At 38.2% G+C, this 17441-nt stretch overlaps 1 protein-coding gene across 1 annotated transcript in view; it reads right to left on the bottom strand.

The window, feature by feature from the left end:
- The window catches only part of PARD3B (par-3 family cell polarity regulator beta), a 398190-nt gene that overhangs the window by 46325 nt on the left and 334424 nt on the right, over positions 1-17441 (bottom strand). Inside the window, exon 21 of the mRNA XM_027636917.1 lies at positions 4637-4772. Within this exon, the coding sequence (XP_027492718.1) occupies positions 4637-4772 (136 nt within the window). The remainder of the gene's footprint in view (positions 1-4636; positions 4773-17441) is intronic.

Here is a 17441-nt window from a genome sequence, read left to right on the forward strand (position 1 = left end):
ACTCAATTAATATTTTAACAACAACTAATTCTGATCCATGTTTTTCAAAGCAGCTATACTTTAAGTAAGTTATTGTCCTTTTATTTTTTTTTTAATTTAATGTTTTCTACTAATAGTCTACGGACTCAAAGTCTGGAATTTGCATCAGTTTCTGCTATATGGTTTCACATAGTACATAAAATTGTCAGCTTCTCCCATTGCGCTAGAAGACAGGAATGTTACTATTCTAGAAGCTGGAATTTTGGTTTCTAACCATGGTCCAACAAAAACGTTTGTGTGTTTTGGGAACCTAACCTATTTGAAATGCAACATCCTGAACCTGGAATTAATTGATCATGAAAAGTACAAACAGCTCCTTATTCATCCTGAAGCAAGCGCAGAACCCTTTGACACATTATGGAAAAATAATGCAGTTATTAATGCTCCTTTCTTTGTTCTGGTTGATTTTTAGGCTTGGAACCCTGCCAGGCACACAATAAAGTACTTGGCCTTTAACACAGACAGGCATGATTCTTCTTTCATACTCTCAACATGGAACTGACAAAACTCAGTACATTACGGATTTGTTTCAATGGAAATGTTCACAGCTAGTATCCAAAGACAGGTTTTCTTGTATCTTTAGGTTATTTACAAGCTTTCAAATCTGATCTGCAAATAAGGAAATGGCTTTTAGACCCAGTCAACACAAGGTTTGGTACACTGAAGCAGATGTAGTCACTAACAGGTGAAGAACTATTTGCAATGTGGCTGGTATTACATGCAATCCTTGAATGTACTTTAAAAAGATAAAGTTTCAAGGATTTGCTGCCACCCTGAAGGAAAGAACTGATGTTTTAAGTAACTGGATTTGTACAAAGTCTGTAAGACAATCCAAGTAAATCCTCAAATAGATGATTAATTCCTCATTATTTAAATGCCTTTAAATACAAGTGCAGATGCTAAGTGCACAGCTTTGTCTTGACAGCTCCTTAGCTATTTCTTATGATCTGCTATTAGGCTGTGACTCTAAAGCCCTGAAAAAGAGTGCCTATGAAAAAGCCTTCCAGCTCCTAGAGAGACTAAGTTCTTGAAGCTTATTGCTTACATAGTTCTCTCAGGGTCTGACTGATACTGCAGCTATGATAATAGTACATAAACATCCTCTGCATCATTCAGTAGACCCAGATTAGGTTTGTATTGGATAGGTTCATGAGTACTTTGAATATCTGATGTCCCACTAAGACATGAGCATGTGTGCACATGCCTAAACTCTTTTTTGAGCTGATACATCATAATATACTCTAGCTGTCAGGAAATTTTAGGCTAATCTCACATTACACTGACAACAATAGGCATTCATTTTCCTAGACAATATTTATACTTATCATCAGCCTGTCCTTTGGTTAACTAGCTGAGGTCTACTTTAAGCCTCGTGATCCACTCTACAGAATTTGGCTTATCATTTATCCTGGTTGTAAACCTAAAAAGAGAGGGTGGGAGAAGGGGGGCAAGTCCAAAGGATGCAAAACTCAACAACAAATGGAAGCACACTAGAACTGGAAAAGAATTTCAAAGGATCTGGCTTTATAGCACAGAGAGTGCTATATACATGCGTCTGTTTATGGAGACACACTAAACTGAATTATTCAGTTCCTTACAAAAAGAAAAAGAACAGACTGTGGGGAAGAGAGAGCAGAATGAAGGCGCAAGAGAGCAAAAATTCATCCAGCAACAGATGAGAAGAACAGAGAAGAATTGGAAAATGGATGCAGGGGGGAGGAATGGATGAGAGAATAGCAGGCCTATTTAAAATGAATTTTTGACCTTATTTTTAAAACATTTATGGATCCCAATTGCCTGTCATGAGATCATTTCCCCCTACAATGCTAGCTTTTCAGCCGGCTCTGCACTTTAACTTGATTTATCCCACTTAAAAAAAGTAGATTGTTAGAAATACCCCTTCTATTAGAAATTTTGTCCCATTACAGTGTCAGTTAAAGGCCACTTGTCAATGTCAGCTTTATCAGATAGAAATTTGCCTCATGAGTTTTTAGATACTATTTTGGAGAACAAGACCCAGGGTCCATTTTTGAGGCTGCTGATTTGCGATGGGATAGTGTCTTCTCAAATTATCCTCTGTTTTTCCCAACTTATCTGCATGTTTCATGAGATGGTGGGAAGTGATTAGAGCAGCTGCTGTACATTAGAAAGACATCTTGTAGGAAAGTTGGCTTAAGTAAAACAGTTGACTGAGAAAAGCAAGGATAGAACTAATCGAGTCTTAAAAATATATAGAGAGACCCACTATCTCTTTTCCAGCTGCAGCTTCCCTGGTGCCATAACCTCCTGTGGGAAGGAAGAAAACTTATAGCAGAAGGTTTTCCTCCTCCTCAGCTGTCTGTTGACTCTTTAAAGAAAGACCTGACATCCTGAAGATTAGAATAAGTTTTTATTTATTCAATATCATGCAATTAGTCATCTTCATTGATGAGTAAAGGTAGAAAAAAAATCAGTTGTTGTTCAGTCTGTGTTACCACAGTACTGCTGAGGGTCAGCAGCCTGAGGTGGGAATGATGGCTTTGCTTAAAAAATATCTGGAGGACTCTCGTGGTAAGATGTTTTGGGACATTTGTTTTCTTTTTAATATTTTGATTCTATTTTTGTTCCTTCTTTTCTGTCTGAGTAGATTGATGTAACATAGATATTTTAAGGGTAAAACTATATATAAGAGTAACAAATTTCAGCCACGAGTCAAAAGAGAGCAAGCTGTGGCTGCAATATTTTCCAGACTAAAAGACAGTGCCTATGAAAGCAAGGCTGGATGGATCAATGGGTGATATTGTTGCAGAGAAGAGACCAGAAGTCTTGGAAATTTATAAACCACTTCAACAAGAAGAACCGTTGCAGCAACAAACTTCAGAGCATTAAAGCCCTCAAGGTAAACTCTGATTTTTGAGCCGACTGCCATTCCTCACAACAAAAACATTTAAAAATATTCTGCACTGGAAGGACAAAACACAACAACCCTGGTGCCACTATTATTAATCATTTCAAGATTGAGACACTTAAAGCGCCCTTTCAGGTGCTCTGATTAAGGACAACGTGCCTCACAGGAAAAGCAAAGCTTTGGAAATCAGTAATCTCTGGGCATTATACCTAATAGGAAAGGCTTAGAAAGGATTACCTAGAAGAAACCTTTGTGAATCTTGTGAAACTACACTGGACCATAAATCTCAACCTCCTCTGAGGATCAATAAAGCTTTATCAGTTTCAGATAAGAAGTAGAAATCCTCAGGTTGCTGAAGAGGTACCACTGACCTAGTCTGAGGGCTGTCAGGACACTTAACACAACATAGCATTTCAACAGAAAGAAACATTTGATGCATATTCTTATTTTAGTTTACAAAAGCAATTCAGAAAAAGAATAGCAGCTACATTGGCTCTCAAATTTGGTTCACAAAATTTAAGGCAGTAGATTACAGTTAACTGCTCCAAGGAAAGAATTATTTTGCTGAAGATGACACTTTCGGTAATTGAATCAGAGGAATATATACAACAACAGTTTTGGAGTTAATGAACAAATATATATGATAATTTATGTAAAAACACCCCTTTCAACTCTGTATCTCTCTGTGATTGCAATAAAGTCTAGTCTTGCTTAGGATTTTTTGGACTACAACCTCAATCATTGCAGATTTCACTTCAGGATTCACACTGATAGTTTGGAGACATTAAACCCAATGACGTTAGTTCAAACTTTACATGTATATAGATTCCTGAGATTTTAACATAATTCTGTGTTTTTTTAAACTAAAATTTCAAATTTAGCATAAACTGCCTTTTATCAAAGTTACATTTTTGAATGCGGGTTGATTATAATTACTTCTAAAGAGACAGAGTCCAACTCTGAAACCTGCTCAGGCAGAGCTCTTGAGTACTCATAGACTATAGCTGTTGCATTTATTTAACACATTCAAAAATCTGGCAATGTAGATTTAATCTCTGATTCTACCATGGGTTATAGGTTATTCTTCAGTAGAGGGGTAGATAATATGTCTCTGTGTAGTGTGAGTTCTAGATGCAACAGGGAATACAGCATGCCTATAACAGTTCTATAGCATTGATAGAATATTTTAACATCTTTTGATAGGAGAGGAGCAAATTATTACATTTAAAAATTAACAGAGGCTGTATCGTGGCCAGATTGCTACTGTCCAGTGTGCAGAAGGAAGGGCAGGAGTAGACATGCCTCTATTTCCTCCCTCTCACTTTGCAACTAAGCACAGGGAGAATCTGCTCTTCTAACACTCTTGTTAACCCAGAGAATCACTGGATGAACTGCAAGAGTATTATAAATCCTGCTGAAAAGCCCTGATGCTACCACTTGTGACACAGTTTGGCAGCGACTCTGTAACTTGGGCCTAAAGAGAGGAAACCTGGGCCTAAATCAAACACAGCGAACAGACAAGTTAATTTTAGCCAAGTTCTTGTTATTAACATTTTCTTTGATGGGCTGGCATTAAGGATTTCTCCATTTCTATGGACTTCTCAAATTCATGTTAAGCTGATATAGGATTTCTGGAAAACAAAAACAAATCAGCACCTTTTGCTAACCCTGAATGTTGCAAAAGCACTTTGCATCACGTTGTGGACCTACCCAACGCTGGTCGTAGTCAGACAGCTGTGTTCTTCCTTCGTCCTCCTCATAGAAAGGTAAACCTTCTCTCCTGGCCTGGTGGTACTCCTTCCGTAACCTCTGGATACGGTCAGCATTCCCACTACCTGTACAGCCGCTGAGAAAAAAAAACAAACAGCAAATTAAATAAAACTTCTATGAACACACACATCTAATACCAGGTAAACACACAGAATTGCTAGGCCTGAGACAAATGGATTATGTTTGATTCGCCTGACTTGCATAGTGTCCACTGTATCACCCTTATTTTTGCTTTCTTATATTAATAAAGCTGCTAATTGTGAACTTGATCCTTGTTTTCAAAAAAGTCTGTCCCTGTCCAAAGAACTTAACAATTCCAGCACAAGACAAGAGACAACAGATGGATGCAGACAGATGGGGGAGCACAAGAAAACTTTTAACATTCCTATGAGCAGCTATAAATGGCTATCATATTTTAATAATAATGATGATGATGATAAGCTGACAAAAAAAAAAGTTTCCTTTTGCTCCCACACTAAATGTGGAATTTCCCTAAAATTACATTTGTTCAAGGTAAAGAATAAACTATTATTCACAGAGAAGCACAGAAAAAAGTTTTATGTTACGAAAAACCCAAACTCTCTCCTAATTATACAAAGAACTCAAACATCAGCCATGAAAGTACAGAGGAGGCAAGAGAGATGGGAAAGCACACTATTAAATCTTGACATCACCTTTTTAAAGTGGTAATTAAACAGTAATCCACTTAGTAATCCACAAAGACTCACTTGTATGCTGAACCACATACCCTGCAAACTGCCATGGTAAAGCTGGTGGAGTTCCTTAGTTTACCTAGTTAAACACATGCCTTTCTGTGGGTTTTGACCCTGGTAAGCCTTCTAAAACCTTACAGCTGGATTTTTACAACTGTGGAATTTCAAGCTATAACCTGGAAATATTAAATGAAATCCTGAAAATGGCTAAGAATTCAAAAAATTTCAATCATATTTAAAATTAATAAATTAAGTTTCCTGCAGCTATTTCCAGACCTGCTCTAGTCAGCACTAGGGGGGAAAACTGACTGTATGGCTCAGTAGCATTTACTGGCATTCATGGGCAATTATCATACAATAATTTGTGGCTGGTCCTAAACTCAAACCATTGTTATTGAAGCACACCATCATATATTCTCTTATTCTACAACCCTGACTCTGTCTCACCAACAGTGGATTACAGAGATAGAGATTTATTCACATAAGCACAGACTCAGTGGAGCATCTTGATATACTGTACTCTCCTATGAGTATGCCAGAATTTAGGGAAGCCTTTTATAAGATTTGCATAGCAAACTGAATTTGGACAGCACATACAAAATACTGGACTTAAACCTATCAGTTCAATAGTAACCAGTTAGAAATTAATAGCCAATGAAGGGAAATTCCATGTAGGCTGCAAAGGGAACTGAATATGCAGTCAGGATTGGAAATGTTTGCTTGCAGCATCAGTAGGTTTCCATGAAAAATAAAATTACTTCCCTTTCCTAGATCCTAAGTTATCCATCCACTGTCCTCTATGAAGTCCCTGAGGTTTCAAGCTTCTCTGGCCGACTTACCCAAGTCTTCCAGAGCATATGAAATTTTTCTCATGGTCTGCCAAGACAGTGCAGAAAGCTTGCACAAACTCTGTGGAGTACTGAGGGGAAAAAAGTATATTCCCTTTTCCCTTTTATTCCTTCCACAGATAAATGCCTCAGCTCCTTGCATGAATTCTTGTCAAATAGTGGAGAACCATTTCCAGTTTGCAGAACACTGAGGTGTAGCTAATGGGGACTATCACTTAGAACAGTGAAGCTTGGTCCACAGCTCATGAGCAGTACAATAATGGTGAAATCCCCTGACTTTACTTGTGAGTACAGATAAAGCATTTAATTAGGGCTGCTAACATACAGATAAGGCCCAAAGTATTGTCCCAGTTGCTTTGCCAACATCATTGCCCAAAGCAGCACTAGCTAACAGGGAAACGCTGAAATACAGGCAACAAGTCTAGTTTGATTCCAGCCAATCTGACTTCCCGCAGCTCTCTGCAAAATGTATTAGCACCTGCCACCAGTGCCCTAATGGCCACATACCCACTTTCTTCCTCCAGGTATTTTGTCTGAAGAGGTAATCTGAAAATACCACATAGGTTGTTTTTTCCCCCTCTTTTAAAATGAAATCTGAGATTGATATATTGTAAGAGACAGTAACAGCAGTCTGTGCTTCACTGACTGCAGATCTGCTGTAGGTGAACTTCTTTCTGCTCAAACCCATTGAGCCAGCAAGTAGAAGTGGTGCTGCAGAGTTCAAGTTGATTATATATATTACAAGACAGGGCCTGACACATTGTGCTTTGGCAAACCTTTGCCACATTGTATTAAAGTACAAACCCTAACCATGAGAATGAGTAGGAACATTTGAATGAAAGATAGCAGCACATGGAAAGTTATCCATCTGGATTAGTGTGAAAACACAAGCATAATCTCTGTGGAAACTAGCAGCTCCGTGAAGTCTGATTTCCTGTGCTTCTCTCCTGTGGGTTCTCTGGTGTCTGATAACCGTTCACACTGCAGCGCTTCACCCCAGCAAGAACATTCATCTGGGCCTCTCTAGCAGGCTGCTTGTTTCCATAAAACTTAGTGTTCCAGTATCTCTTGAACATCAAGCCACCAATCAAGTCTAGTCCAAGACAGCCAGCATGTTCAGAATTTGTTAGAAAGCTGGGGTGAACAGGTTGGAAGAGGGTCGGTCAGCACATCCCCTTTGCTTTTTCAGGATACAGTTAAAGTTCCACAGGTTGGTTTTTTTCTTTTTCTTTTCTCCACCACAGTTTATGTAAAAGACATTGGCATTTGAAAGAGCTGCATTCTAGCTTACCATGAAAATTTTACCCACTCCTGGGTGAAGTGAGATAAATATGATGCCCTGTGCAATGCTCATGAAACAGTTCTGAATTTCAAGTTGGCTCCTGACAATTATGTGAATATATGAACCACATTCAAACTCACCAGATGAATTCAATCAGCACCGTGCAAATATCGCATACATAATCTATTAGTTTACCCCAAAGAAACTGAAGCATTGAATTCAAACAGAATGAAGTCATCAGTAATAAAAAAAAGAAACTGATAAGGCAATATTAAAAAAAACCCAACACAATATTCCAAGATTTGCAGAGAAGATCATACATTGACTGTAAACTATTCTCCCATCTGCCTATAAATACATAATTAAAAAATATTGGTTTGATCAGATAGCAGTTCTCAGACAGGGAAACAGCAGATGAATACCACTTCAAATGTTTCAGATGCATGACTATTTACACTAAAAAGAAACCTGAACTTACAGAGGAAATATAAAAACAATACTCCAATCAAAGTCAGTTTATATTAAGGACACTTACTGAAGCTGTTCAGCAAGCCTAGTAAACACAGCAGACAGGTTTCTTTTACAGTAGCTTTACATTTAATGCAGTGATCTCCTTGAGGAGATATAAATATTACAGTTCTCATAATATCTACAGTTTTGTGCACTGACATGGCTCCACAGCTGTGCTATAGGTTCTTCAGAGAACCTTGCAACCACACATACATGATCCCCTCCACCATCACCTGTTGTCAGGATCTAACATTTAATCTACCCATGGACTTCTCTGTGTCGTGACAAGACTGTAAGAGAACCATCCACTCTGCATTCTGTGATTGATTTCAGAATGATTTCCTAATGTTGTGCTACATGTAAGGAGATTGATTCAGAAGTGGCTGATACTGGAAAGTTTTAAAATAATATCTAGGTGAGCAAATAAATCTCCGAGAAACTTCAAAAAGAGTTTAGCAAAGACTCAGGTGCTGATTTCAAACAACAGTAATAAAACCTGTCCAAAATCCCAAGTCATAAACAATATTAAAGGAAGTTCAGCAGTTCTTCAAATATGCTGCACACACTATAAGGTTTTGGTTGTTTGTTTTTGATTTTTTTAAAATCTACCATGAATATTGAAAAGAAGAAAAAGCACATTCCTGTCAGCCATTCTGTAGTTTTGTTAGATACAGACCTTAAAACCAAAACTTTCTTCTCGCCTGGGAGAAAGATAAAAAAAGTCTCAGTGATCATTCTAACCCATGCTGCTGGGGCTGTACTACCAACTGAACAAACACCAGAAATCAGCATCCTCTGCCCTGTGCCTGCCCCTGTCAGAAGCACTATGCAGGTTACACCTTGCCCACTGCGAATGCAAAGGGACCTGCTATGAAACAGTCACTCAAGTGATACAGCTGGAACAGGCAACCCAAGACAAAAAGGAAACCATAATGTGGCACAGACTTAGCTTCAAGCTATCTCTAACATTATGTAAAATATGACTATGAAATTTCGTCCCATCGTCTCTGAAGAGACAGATGAACAAGCACCATAGCAATAACATTTTATATCTAATATGACAGACAAGTTATTTTTTCAAAGAATCAAAACACCATAATCAGTGTTTAATACGTATGGTTCAGGTTTTGCACAATAAAATCTCCCCTCTGTTCTTCCTCTGAGTTGCTAATCAGGATTTCCATCATTCAGGTTAAAATGACAATTTTAAATTAGTGACTTCTTGCTGCAGCTTTCTTGATAACACAAAATTAAAAATAAGTGTTGCACATACAGAGTAAGATGAACCACTTACAGTATATAAACATATATTTAAGGAGGCAATAGACATTTTATTTCCAGTGGTTTTCCTAAACACATTAATATTGCTTTTTTGCCAGCCACTTCTTTCACCCAGCTGACTGTCAGCCCCTAAGCAAACAACTGGTGGTCCCAAGTAAAAACAAAACAAGAAAAAAAAAAAGAAGAAAAAGAAAGAAAAGAAAAATTCTTCTTTTAGTGAATTTTCCTGTAACAAACAAATCCAAGACAAAACGTGATTCACAGACTCTAGAAAATGGACAATCTTCCATTCACAATCTGGTATAAAACAAAACTAATTTTACATACTGAAAGGAACACAGTGGTCTACAAAGATGTACAGTATAAGGGAGTCCAACAGAGAATGTAAGAATATCTTTCACTTAGGATAAAACTTTCATTTTGAAGTTATAACAAATAAATATTTGAGTAAGTTACTCTTTCAGTTCCAGCCCTTGTCTTTCTACCCTGAAGTATTACATTGCTCATGAAGATATTTCTGCAACCTCAATAGTAAGAGGGAATAAAAAGAATGGTGGGAAGTGATAAAAAGAAAATCAATTATAAGAACATAATTCTACAATATTTCAGCTTTCATCTTTGTCACCACTAAGAGAAAGAGACTTTAGAGAGAAATGAACATTTGTTGTTTTCATATGCACTTGAGTAAAGGAATGGCATTGTAAGGAATGACTTGTCAGAAATACCTTGCTGACACCACTGATATTGTCTTGCAGGTTCCAGATTCAATCTTTGATATTCAGTCAAAGCCAGCCTGAGTTTTGGCTACACTTGATTTGGACACCTGTGCAAAGTGACTGTAAGATGACTTTGAGCCCTGTTGCTTTTAGACAGGACTATCTGAGAAGGTCTGTATAGATGGGCTGACGTGAGAAGCATTGGATGGATATGTTTCTCTCTATGTACATAAATACATATAAAGAATCATAAATAAACTGCAGAAAAACAAGTGACATTGAAGAAGCTATTTATGCTTATTTGAGTTTATCTGAACCTGTATATTAAAGTCCCTGAACCTCAATCTGCTTTACAATATTTTAAAAAATCATAAATGTGCTTCAGTTGTACATAAGCTGTCACCTTTCAATTCTTTAGGCTAACATAAAAGCAGTACAACCACTTCTGTCCAAAAGGTCAAAGCCTCCTAGGGCAGCACATGACTACCATTTGTCTGGATGTAAATTGAGTCCCATTGACCCTGTAGCATCACTACTGACCTCTTGACATTAGGAGCTTAGTGGAAAGAGAGAAGATGATATTCTCAGGTTCCTACAGACTCATTAGGAAGAAAGAAGGAAAGAGAACCTGGCATGATATGAATTAGCAGTGTCATTAACCTTTTCTTTCCCCAAATAGCCCATAATATGTTTATAGTAGCCTCAAAAGAGCCATCTGAAGATTGAGACCAACATATTTGTATCACTTTCAGTTTTTCCAAACTGTTTATAAAATATCTCAGTGGCTTGACACAAAGCATCCTTTTATGTTTCCCTCCCTTCACATGACACACACCACCTTTTCCTGTTTGTCATGGCAGATGGCCTAGACATTCAAATGAGCATCATCTTTTCAAACCAGGCCACTTCTTATTTCCATTACTCTCCTTTGTAACTTATAGTTGACTACAGCTGGCCAGAAATAACAGGAGGTATACTCCAATTTGTTGTTTTATGGAAACAAAACTGGCATGCTGAGGCATGACTTCACTGTAAGCAGACGTGGTATGTGCTACTCTCAACAGAATCAGGTTATTTGCAAGCAAGTAGAAAGGAAAGAAAAAAAGGCAGACATTTTCTTGTTTGTAGCCAAACTGTCACCTTTCTTTTAAAGAAAAGACTTTCTTTTTTTCTTTTTTCTTCTGAATGTATTGTGCCTCATCAAAGAAGGCAATCACCAGATTTTAACTAATAATAATAATAAAAAAATATGTCTTTACAGTTCAGGCTGGTTAATGGCAATGTCTGTTTCTGGCAAGGGACCAGTTTACTGCTGTCTTGATGATCTGAGATGTGCACTTGTCTCTGAAGGGTTAGGAAAGCAGGGAGATTAGGGACTCAGCTGCTGACAACAACCAAACTCTCTATAAACAATACACAATGAAAATAATGAAAAACAGATTTTCCTGGTATTTTCAGTAGCCTCTAGACAATGCAACAGTTTCTGGTTTCTTCACTAAAGATGATATCAATTATGCCTTTTATCCATCACGCAGAAGTCACGTGTGAGGCATAATTGAAGGCCTTCTCTCCAAGGTAATTTCATCTGGATTTACACAGCAAAGTACTTAAATTGCCTTTTTTGGCACTTTGTATTACAACACAGCTTGGGAGGGGTTATTTTACTTTACTGATGTAAAGCAGCTGGCATATTTACAATAGATAGGTCACATCAACACAGAGCAGATTTTCAACCCTCCAAACCTCATTTACAGCAGCTTTAACAATTCAACAAAGCAAATGCTGAATGCTAAAGTCTTGTGTAGAAATGTAACTCTATTTCTTAATGGCTATCACACCTGCCTGCAACTGGCAGCTAGGTTTTTCCACTTGTAGGCTATTGCTTTTTGCAATAAGTTTATTCAACTTATCGCTAAAGCTGAAATAATAAGTACTTTACGGACTTCCATTGAATTAGCCATTCAACAGTCCCTCAGGAATTCTCTTTACCACACACAAAGCAAAAGCAGGAGGGAGAGAAGGTGACAATTAGTGCAGTCTTAATTTCTGCACTCCCTTCTGAGAAAAGAATCGAAGGTCTATGAATTTGCTCGCAGTAGCTGCTTCTGCCCATGTTCTAAAACAGATTTTGTTGAAAACTACAAAGCCCAGAGTAACTATCCATTTTCTCCCAGAAATTACCTCTCCAAGTTTCACACTAGAGACTATATCATCCTGCTCTTTGTTCACACATGCCAATCTACGCCATCGTCAAAGTGGAGGCAACTAATCCTCTGTGTGGGATGCTTTTTTAATACCTGGCCTAGGTAGAAAACTCAACCTCAACTAAAAAAAGAAAAAAAAAGTCTCTGTGTCTGTAATTCTGTGACAGATATAGCTTACATTTAATAAAAAAAATTCACACCATATGCAAAGCATCAGGGAAAAGCTCAGATCTCAGAGCCAAAACACATCCAACTATAAAGTTGGCTTTTTTTTTGGTGTTTGTAATGAATGGTCACTACGAGGATAACATTAATTCAGCAATAGGACTTTTACGGGAAAAAAATACAAATGTAATTTATCTTTTTTAACTGTCAGCTGCATTTCCAAAGCTTTAAAGTCTGTAGCTTCCAGCGGCCTTTTGTCTTTCTGCCATGGCAGGAATATCTTGGACAGCTGTAAGAGCTTTGTAAGCTATCTTTCTCAAAATCCATTAGCTAATTCAAGGAACCTAATTAGAGCTGCCATTTTGATGGAGCATATTGAATGCTCTGTATAAACTAGTAACACCATCAATGTTTATTAAAAATTGCAAGAACCAAAGCTCTCAGTTCCATATAAATATTAATGGACTGATACACAATAGTTATTGAAATATAGATGGCATTATGACCACAGAAATACACACAGGTATACTTACAACCCAGTGTGATGCATTTATGCACAAAGACTAAAGTACAGAAGCAAAACCTAGGGACAATTTTACACAAACTGCTGAAAATTGACCAGCTTCCATTTACACTATTCTTATGTGCATTAAGGGAAGCAAAGCACACTAAAGATGATTTGTTTCTTGTGTTTTTCCTGAGCAGTGTGTTGACAATTTGGAGTGCATTTTGAGCTTACCTCAAGAATGCACTCCAGCTGGAACCATTTTATAGCTCCTCTTAAACCAGCCACTCCAATCACTGTACTTTGTAGATATTTACACATATTCCAGTACTATACTGTTTAAGGGTATCCAAAGATTCAAAGGGAATTTGCACTGTAGAGTTAAACCTCAAATTTTGCTGTAGACAGCAACAAAATCGGTGAAAGGAGCCAGACATCTGGAGCAATACTTTCCTACTTTCTGCTGCATAAAAGCCCAACTATAATGAAAACACAACTCGCAGACAACGATACAACACATGATATACTGACCACTCTAAGAACATATCAGAGACCTAATTAGGTTAGGCTGTACAAGCACATGCCTTTGGCTGCAGAAATAAGAAGTCTTCTGGCTACTTCACAGCTTTGTTTTTAACTTGGTACTTCAAAAATGGAACTGCAGAAAACCTCATATGTTACCATTTCAATCTGATGTACACTTCCATACGCATCTAACAGTGCCTGGATTATATTTATATGTACAAATAAATACACGTGCATAGAAAAATCATCAGATTTGCTATAGAAAGACAGCAGATGTTCTTATTAAGCCACTGGCACATGCAAGGTGAAGCGTGTAAGCCTTATATGGAAAGCATTTAACGTTCCAACTACAACCTAAAGAAAAGCACAGACAACAAATGAAATTATTTCTAACACACTTTACTAGCTCGGAGTGCAAGGCACAGCAAAATGGAAGCACTGTTGAGTGAGCTCAAATGACTTATAACACATGGGGCTTCTCACAGAGGGGTATAATCCATACGCACTCTTCAGAACATCCTATCTCCAATATAATGATCCAAAGTTCACTTATTCAGAATATATACTAAATTGACACATGAAACATTTAATAGATGTGCAAGTGAAATGGGCTTAATTGTATTTTCTACACTGTAATAGTGCAAGGGGCTAAAAATTTTATGACAATCTTACTGTGGGGACAACCCTGAAGGTAAACTCATTTTGGTTCTCTGATAGGGCAGTATTTTCAAACTACAATTGAGATTTGAGCAGTTTTATAGGAACAGACTCAAAAATCAAAACATCAGTTACTACTAGCTTATCTCAGGAATTATATATGGCAAATTTAGCTTGTGCTTACTGCTCAACAAAAACCCTGCCAGATGCTGAAGTGGTAGATGGATTTTTGCAAAGTTCTGCTGCCTTCAAGGCCACCTTCTTCCCTTCCAGCTGCCTCCCTCCTTGGGCACCTCTGCCTGGTGCAGCTGGGCTCTTCAAAGCACAGTTGTTTTGCTTGCACTTGCGAAGACTGGGGAGCACACATTCCTTCAACTAGCTTTCATCACAAGCTCCCCATTGACAGAATTAAACACTTTATAACCAAACTGCATTTTGGGGAAGTGTTTCTGAACTCAGGGGCCTAAAGTTAGCAGCATAACTTTATTACTTTGTATTATGCGGGCAGTAGAAGCTCCTGGTCTTCCAAACATGCACTGTTTTTCTAGCTCCTCCTTTTTATAGCTGCAGCTCCACTGCATCTCTGACAGGAAATTACTCCCACTTTTCCAGTAGGAGAAGACAAGGCTGAATTTCAGGTGCTTAAGATTGAGGGTAAGCACTACTCTCTATTAGTAACAAAAAAATGTTAAATTAAAATGGAAAAAATGAAGTAATGGAATCTCCAGACTACACAGAACCATTTCTTAGCATACCTTGCCTGGGAAAAGAAGAGTGAGTCTATTGTTGGGCATTTGGCTGGGAAGTACCAGAAATGCTAAAGCAACTGTTCTGGTTCAGGCCCATCTCTGTCTCTACACAATGATTCTCATATGTTTCAACTGCCATGTTTAGAGACACACCTTACAAGTCCTTTCACATCTGTTTTTGTCTTGTTGCCTCAATTCCCGGTTCTCATCCTGACGTTAGTTTTTCCCTTCATACCTTTCAGCCAAGGATGCCGATTTCCTCCACCCGCTACTGGCTTTCTGTACAAGCAAGTCTCTGCCCCAGAGGCAGCTCTCCTTTCAGCAGCAATCCTTGAGTCCCATATCCCAGAAGCACTTCCTAAAGCAACCTGCCAGTGAGGATGGGGCTTCAGGTAGCACGGGACACCCAACAGCCTTTCTCCCACTCTGCACTGGTTCAAATGAGCGTGCCCATGTCTGGCACATTAACAGACATCAAACTTGCAGTACTAGCAAACTTCTCTCTACTCTGAAGCACTCACATAACGTCCACAACTATGGCCTGTCCTAGCAACCCCTTTTATTCTCTAGCTGCTCCAGCCTCTCCTCTGTTCGTATTTTTGTCTTTTCCCTCCATGGCATTTTTTAGTGTTTTGCATTTGGATCAGCTCACCTTTTTCCTCTGTGGAAGGGAGGGTGTAAGGATGTGGGAACACTGATCATGACACCTCATCCTTCATTCCTGCAACAGGAGTCTCTTTGGTCCCTATAGCCTGGAGAACCTATTGCTGGAAAAACATGTATAGGCTCTGGCAGTTAAGGACAAGCACTTTTGGTGAAGTTAGCAGCCAAGTTTCTATCATGTGTGTGGGAAGTACTCTAAATCTTATAACTTAGTCAAATTGTCACCATTCAAGGGGTGGCAAAAGGCACAGTCTGGTGTAAGACTAGGCTGCGTTCCCTTCCAAAATATAAAGACCCCATTCCAGTGTATGGAAAGACTACAGATTCTTGTTGAAAGAAGATACGTTGCTTCTTTTTATGTTTTGCACAGACAAAACAACCCCTCGTTTTCTCCTTCCAGGCCCCCTCAAAACAGCTGTCATCATGTTTCATAAAAATTCGGCTTCAGCACTCCTCCTACATAGGCATTTTCAACCCAAATGGTTTAAGGTTGTCTCTTAACAGGTAGAAATACAGTTTTCCAATGGAAGTTAAGCCAGCAACTCCCCTCACACAACAGGCATAGCCTGGGTTTCTGTGGCTGTCCCCCTCCATGCCCTATGGGACTTCATGCTCCATGGCCCAGTGGTTGGCTGCATGTTCCCAAAGGCAGCATAAAGCTGGCTTGCTCCTGGCATCTGCGGGATGAGCGCTCCTTAACAACCACCACAACACCTTTGAGGGTACAGCCTGGTAAGCGGATACTACTCCTGCATGTGCTCCACACTAAGCTGTAGTCAGCTTAATTAGAAACTTAATTGATGAGTGCTACTTCCTTCACTTGTCCATTAAGATAAGTACAGCACATGGACATTTCAACCCATCAAAGAAGAGAAAATGCATTAATTTTGGTTTTCTTAGAGCTGTTAATAAATCTGACACTGTCTGGCAGTTTTCTTCATTTCCTACCATTTGACAGATACTGTGATCACAAGTTACAGAAGATGTTTTTCCTCTGAAATTGTCACTCTGGTAATACAAGCCAGAAGGAAACTTTATCAAGATACCAAGAAGCTGGGTATCAGTTTTATTTTTAACTTTATGTGGCTGGTTTGTGAATATCTCAATGTGATAAAAAAATAAATTCCATCCGGTACTATTAAAAATCACATACACATGGAGACACATTACAAATGACTGTATTACAGCAAATAATCACACCATGTATTTATCAGTAAAAGCCAGTATTCCTCTCATATAATCAGCCTGGCTCTACTTAGACCCCTTTACTGTAAGAGCTCTTGCAACTGTTTTCTTCCTCTTTCTCAAATTGACATTTGTATGGAATCAAGAAAAATCTTCCTTAATAATTTTTCATTACTAATGGCTTTTTTTGGTATGTGTATTTGAGAAGAGGGAAGGCAAAGGGCAGGAAAAAGGAGCTTTAAGTGCTCTGCAAATTATCCTCCTGAATCTGGGCCTCATAAATCCTATCAAATGTTATATTTCATCAATAGGCTGAAAAAGCTTTTTTCTCTGTAATGATGAAGCCTGGGTTTAAAATTTATAGTTTCATTTTAGAAATGGACTATAAAAAGAGTCTGCCTTGGTTGTCCATCAACTGTAGCTGACATTAGCAAGTTAGGTGTGGACTTTCAAAGTGTTATATGTATTTTTTATTTATTATACATGTATATACATACATATAGAGATATATGAGGACATGTATATTACTGTGGATTTGTGCATGCATAAATTCACAGCTGGCTTTTAAAAAATTTTGTCTAAAAAACCCATTTTCTTTCAATGCAAGAGGATCTGAGATATTCAGCAGATTAGACTGCGAAGTGATAAAAGTGTCCAGACCAGAGTTGGCTCAAAGATCTGCAGCAACACCAGCAAATTGCATTTTGCTGCCCAAATGATCGAGATAAAGTAGTTTAATTTG

Source organism: Corapipo altera, unplaced genomic scaffold (assembly GCF_003945725.1).
Source record: "Corapipo altera isolate COAL_440 unplaced genomic scaffold, ASM394572v1 45, whole genome shotgun sequence".
Classification (NCBI taxonomy): domain Eukaryota; kingdom Metazoa; phylum Chordata; class Aves; order Passeriformes; family Pipridae; genus Corapipo; species Corapipo altera.